The sequence below is a fragment of the Raphanus sativus genome, unplaced genomic scaffold (genome assembly GCF_000801105.2).
Source record: "Raphanus sativus cultivar WK10039 unplaced genomic scaffold, ASM80110v3 Scaffold1972, whole genome shotgun sequence".
Lineage (NCBI taxonomy): Eukaryota > Viridiplantae > Streptophyta > Magnoliopsida > Brassicales > Brassicaceae > Raphanus > Raphanus sativus.
Window position 1 is genome coordinate 1 of NW_026617281.1, and position 5,887 is coordinate 5,887.

At 39.1% G+C, this 5,887-nt stretch overlaps 2 protein-coding genes across 2 annotated transcripts; one reads left to right on the forward strand and one right to left on the reverse strand.

The window, feature by feature from the left end:
• Positions 1 to 533: 533 nt before the first annotated feature.
• Positions 534 to 1,035, forward strand: LOC108833234 (metallothionein-like protein 4B). Its single transcript, XM_018606665.2, has 2 exons — positions 534 to 674; positions 754 to 1,035. Exons 1-2 carry the CDS (start codon positions 586 to 588, stop codon positions 923 to 925), a joined length of 261 nt encoding a protein of 86 aa, XP_018462167.1. The 5' UTR covers positions 534 to 585; the 3' UTR covers positions 926 to 1,035.
• Positions 1,036 to 2,291: 1,256 nt separating this feature from the next.
• LOC108831589 (uncharacterized) lies at positions 2,292 to 4,561 on the reverse strand. Its single transcript, XM_056999656.1, has 2 exons — positions 4,005 to 4,561; positions 2,292 to 3,702 (listed from the first exon to the last, which is right to left on the reverse strand). Exons 1-2 carry the CDS (start codon positions 4,464 to 4,466, stop codon positions 3,244 to 3,246), a joined length of 921 nt encoding a protein of 306 aa, XP_056855636.1. The 5' UTR covers positions 4,467 to 4,561; the 3' UTR covers positions 2,292 to 3,243.
• Between the last annotated feature and the right edge of the window lie 1,326 nt (positions 4,562 to 5,887).

Consider the following 5,887-nt stretch of genomic DNA (forward strand, 5'->3'; position numbering starts at 1 on the left):
TCTAACAAAAATGTTATAACAATTTAATGAAATATTGATTTGTAAAAGATGTAAAAAAATTAACTAAACACTATATAAATTCTATTTAAAATTTTAAAAATTACTAATAAATAAAATATGTTTAAAATTAATTACCAAAAATTCACTTTCAATTTTAATATTCAAATATATATCATATGTCGAAAACACAAAATATTATATTATATCAAAATTTGTACCAATAAATTTGCGGACAACTACCTAATATATATTAAAACTTTAAAAATTATTTATACTGACGAATTCAAAAACAACTACGTAGTGATAAGATCAAAAAAGTTGTTAGCGAGCAGCATTAGCAGCTGAATAAATTTTTACATCTCTACTTAAACCAAAAAAAATTCAACTCTCCCCGTAATGGTGTTGGTTACGTAGCACAATTGAACTCAAGAGGCTTCGTCACCAATCAAGTAGACGAGAAGCTACCACATGGCACATGCTACCCAACATAGAGGCCACGTGCACGGCCCATCGTCTATATCTATATAGATCATGTGAAGAGAGGAAAACAAAGAAGAAAAAAAAAGAGAGAGCGAGGTAAAAGAAATGGCAGACATAGGCAAAGGAACCTCAGCCGCTGGCTGCAACGATCGCTGTGGCTGCCCATCTCCCTGTCCAGGTGGAGAATCCTGCAGGTTTCTACTCGTCTATATGCTCTCTAGAATTGATGTGTTTTGTTCAACTTAAAAAAGAACGTTGTTGGAGTCCATGTAGGTGCAGGATGACCGCAGCATCTGGTGGGGACCAAGAACACAACATGTGCCCGTGTGGGGAGCACTGCGGCTGCAACCCTTGCACCTGCTCCAAGACCCAGACCTCCGCTAAGAGCGGCAAGGCCTTTTGCACCTGTGGAGAGGGTTGCACCTGCGCAACTTGCGCCGCTTAGACCATGCTTATAGCATACTTGTATAATAGGTACGAGCTAGTCGATTAGGTCCCAGTCTCTGGAATAAAACTGTGTTTACTAGGTCCAAATACAATCATAGCTATCGTTTATGCTCTGCTCTTGCACTGAAAGCGCTTGGATCTAAAGTCTAATTAGAAGACCAAGTAAATATACCTTGGGAATTGGTGACGTGAGTACCAAGAACGCATGAACCACCAGGGCCACTTTCTCCATATCAGTCTTCCAAATAACTTCACTTGTAAAGGTAGTCCACTAACTGAATCATAAAAGAAGCCCCAAACTCGAAATGAAAGCTGGTGAAATGCATGTAACCAGCTGGAAACGAAAGCTTGTACGTGATAGTTTTGAAAAATGAACATTTTAGTGATATTCCGAACTTCACATTACAAATGGAATATAAAAGATCTACGAAATTGAACAGAATATCCGTGACCATTCTAAACAGTGAGAAACTCTCCTACTAAGACCAAATCGCCTGCAGGAACCTATTAAATATGAAAAGCTTTGTTTGTGATCTGGTGTACCAAAGGTTGACATGGAATCACCAGTCCAGCCCAACCCAACTCCACAGATTCTGCTAAAATATGAAACCATTAACCTGAATTTTACAGCAACTGAAGACAGTAGCAAGTCTTGGATTAATCAAACAAGGAAGTGAAATCCTGCCCTTTCACATCCGTCAGAGCAACTCCGACAATAGAACATGGAATTCGGAGCTTGTTTACAAACAGATCAGTGTAGCTTGTTTACAAAAAAATACATAAACATAAAACGCACAGGGAATCAGTAAATCATATATACATAAATCCACCAGCTCAGCTTACAGATCATATCAATCTTCTTTTCCTCTGTTTCCTTTTGACTTTCCTCTGCCTCCACTCTCTTTTTCCTTCTTTTACAGTAACATATGTGTGATGAATTCTATCAAATTCTTTGCATATAATTGTGGAGTCAAACATAGATTTAAATTTTGTGTTGAAAGACAACTTCAGATAGGGTTATCAACGAAAGAAATCGGGATGACTGCCTAAAACGAATTAAAATTTCCTTATGTGCAAGATAACAGTATCACACAACAATACGTTTCAAAATTTCCCGTTCCATATGTAGAATAATGGATACAAACACAATAACAAGTATGGATCACCCTGTAGCTGAAAATATATTGTTAGACAAAACCACTCTCATGATGATTGCAGGAGGTTAGGGATGTCCAAACGGATTATCCGGCCCGTTTACGTCCAACCCCATATATGTCCAAACCCGTTTAATAGATGTCCATTTAAAACCCGTTTAAACTAAACCCATTTAAAACCCATTTATATAAGTCCATTTAACATCAAACCCATTTAAAGCCCGTTAAAAACCCGTTTACTTAAAAAAAAATGAACATAACCTATCTGCATCATAAAATGAATGAAACATGAAACCTGTCATATAAAACATAACTAGACCATGACCCGCTCGACCGAGATGATAGAAGCCACGATCCTCTCCAATTCTTCCACTACAAACGAACGGCTACAAAACCATCATCCCCTCCCCTACACACGTTAACAAAAGAGAGAAGAGCGACTTTGATTAATAATACTTTTCCAACCAAATTAAAAGCAAACGTCATCATAATCTACATGATTAAACTAAAACCCTCCTCTTGTGCAATACTATACACGTGATGAAATCACAAGCTTAAGGACCCAGATCAAGCACAAGCAACAAGCTTTTGACAAATGAGAAAGCTTTTACACAAATAATCTAAACCCATAAACAAAGAACCCAGATAAAGCACAAGCAACAAGCTTTTAACAAATTAAAGACCCTACAATCAAAACTAACAACAAAATCCGTTACTTAAATGGACAAAGGTGGACAAACCCGGCGAAGCCCATTTAATATTATTACTTAAACGGGCTCTAAATGGACAGAAAATTTAAATGGGCTTGGACGTAAATGGGTAGTGAAAACCCGTTTGGACATCCCTACAGGAGGTTCTCTTCATTCCAACTTCCAAGGCTACTCATAGTATATTTGTACATTAGTTACCGATAATGTTTGATTTTAGGCACTGATTTTTTTTTTTAGGTAGAATCTTGGCCCATTGTTCTTCACTCTTGAATGTTAATAAACTCGGTGGAACTGTAACCTTTCTGCATTTACCTATATGTGATGAGTTGTACCAACTTTTTTGGCCTTAACAATATTCCTGGAAGAATTTGTTGATTGATTGATTGCAAAAGATAAAAAAATATAGAAAAAAAAAATATATCCAAAGAACACACAAAGGTGTGCAATGTGGGTCAGTGGTGATGAGTACATGAGTGGATAAGAGACATGGGTTTGGGAAGGCGGTTGACATTAAGAGTGAAGGAGCAAATGATCCTTGTATGGAAGTTGGAGGTGACGAGTGTGCCTAAAATGTAAGCCCTGGAACGGAGGACAAGAGTGAGATTGAGGGGCAGGGACAGTGTGTCGAGATGGGGAGAGACACTGCCGTATAGGGGAATCTGATGGCCGTGCACCACCGTGGCTATATTCCTTCGGCTTTTCCTACCCACCGTGAACTTCTCCATCTCACCGGAGGAGAGGAGGAGGTTGGAGTAGTGGAGGAGGAGAGGGGAAGCAGTGACATGGACGGCGAAGAAGGTGGAGGGGTTCCGGTAGAAGATCCTGACCGTCGAATTAAGAGACAGCATGTCAGTGGGCACTCCGCTAGGATCGTTCCCAGCCTGCACGTTAAAGTTCCTCACCAGCATCCCCTGCAAGTATCTATATTCAGTCTAACAATCACATTAATTCAAACCAAATCAAATCCACACTTGTCCCTCAGTTCACACTGTTTGCTTGTCAATATAGAAAAACAAATTTGTTACTTGTCAATTTCTATTTTACTTCTTTTCTAAACATAGAAGAAATATTATACTATTTTTCATTGTTGGCCTTTTCCAGAGTGTTTCTTTTAAGGAAAATGAAACCGAACACCTATCCACTAGACGAGTTGACTCTACTCTTAACTCAGCCCGAGTCACCGAGTGAAGAAAAGAGCTATAGTTATTATTACCTTTACCACAACTTTAGGAGGGTAGGATTTGCTAGCGCCCCACAGTATGAGAGAGAAGACTGTGAACAAGAGGAACAAGGAGAGTAGCAAGCAGCCATAGAGACGCACATTTCGAAAGGGGTCGTCATCTCCGCCGTCAGTTTCTTCGTCGATGGCGCTGTTGATGTAACGGCGGCGTCCGCTTCCTTCTAGGATTGACTTGTATGAGAAAAGTGCGCGGTCGGAGAAGCGAGAGGTGGAGGATTCACGGGAGTGATGGATGGGTGAGCAGTGGTAATAATGTGGGTGTGACGGAGAACCCATCGGGCTGCAACCCGACCCAAATGACATCTTCTCGACGTCGTGGTTGGAGGGACTCTGAACATAGTAAAGAGGTCTAGTCGCCGAACGTGGCGGAGAGCGCGGCGGCCATGATAAAGCCGCGTCAATGCTAGTGGCCTCCGAGTCCGTCTTTGCATGCATGTCTCTCAATTGGGCTTCTCTCCTTGGTTTTTCCTTTGTGACAGTAATAGAGGGAATAAAGTCCTAAAACGGATATGCTAGTGTCTTGTTTGGCTCTTTCTTTTGTCCCGTCTTTGTCTTTAATATAACAAAAGCTTCGATAGACGTTAAACGCGAAATGGTTCGGAGGTTGTGCAATAAAAGCGAAAGCCGTATGGGGTCTTTCATAACTTCTTTTCAAGCAAGTTGTCCCATTTAATGACGTTCCTACCCACGCGCTTCAACACGTAACAAAACCCACCACATGGCTGATACTTTTAGATGGCGGAAGGTGTGTCTCAAGCTAGAGAATTAGTGCGTGGAATTATGAAGGTGGAAACTGCGGTCAACTGTACTGACAGAAACCCAGAATGTCTTTGAAGAACTGAAAACTCCTCAATAAATAATAGATGCATTTTTTTTAACACTATTAGGTATGGACGTTCGGGTACCCATTCGGATACGGATCGGTTCTTTCGGGTTTTAGATTTTTTGGATTTTGAAATTAAACTCTATTTGGGTATTATAAAATTTCGGGTCAGATTCGAGTCGGGTCCTCCCAGGTCCGGGTGGGTTCGGTTTTCATGTATAGGAACCTGAAAAATAACCAAATAACCAAAGTATCTAAAACGGGTTCGGTTATTTGTATCCAAAGTAACCAAAATATCCGATTCGGTTCAAATTTTTATATCTAAATTATTCAAAAGTAACCAAAGTAACCAAAAATATTCATTCTATACAGTTTTTTTGGTAAACTTTTATCCAAACTATCATATTTTATCCAAAAATACTCAAAAATACCGAAAATAACTATTGTACTTAACTTATAATATTAATTTAAAATATTAAAATAATTATAAATATAATTATAACATATATTTTTTATACATATATTCACATTTCAGATATCTTCGGGTACTCATTCGGTTTTCGGTTTGGGTCGGGTTCGGGCCGATTCTTCAGATATAGCAATTTAGAACCTATTCGAATATTTATCCCGGGTCTGATCGGATTCAAAAACCTGATTTTCGGATCGGTTTCGAGTCGGTACTTCGGATCCGAATATTGTGCCCATGCCTAAACACTACATTTGTTTTCTTTTTACTTCCTCATTTTGGAGGGAAAAAGGCCTTTCTCCAAAACTTTAAGAACTTGGGACTTTTAGTAAAAAAAGTAAGAGAAATTGGTGTCAGTATACCTAAACCCACCTCTAATTTGCAATATACCTTTAGCTTTAGAATCCACATTTACTGACCATTTTACCCTTACCTTGTAGTTGTACCTAGTGAGAAAAAGTTCAGATATCTCATCCTCTCTCGTATTTGTCTCTGAGCTTTTTCCCAGCTGTCTTCCATTCTCTCTCTTATTACAAGTGATCTTTCTTTTCCCATTTTCTTGTTTTT

Coding starts and splice junctions, on each gene's coding strand:
- LOC108833234 (XM_018606665.2), top strand. CDS start 586: ATGGCAGACATAGGCAAAGGAACCTCAGCCGCTGGCTGCAACGATCGC. Junction 675..753: donor CCAGGTGGAGAATCCTGCAG/GTTTCTACTCGT, acceptor GAGTCCATGTAG/GTGCAGGATGACCGCAGCAT.
- LOC108831589 (XM_056999656.1), bottom strand. CDS start 4,466: ATGCATGCAAAGACGGACTCGGAGGCCACTAGCATTGACGCGGCTTTA. Junction 3,703..4,004: donor CTCCTAAAGTTGTGGTAAAG/GTAATAATAACT, acceptor AGATACTTGCAG/GGGATGCTGGTGAGGAACTT.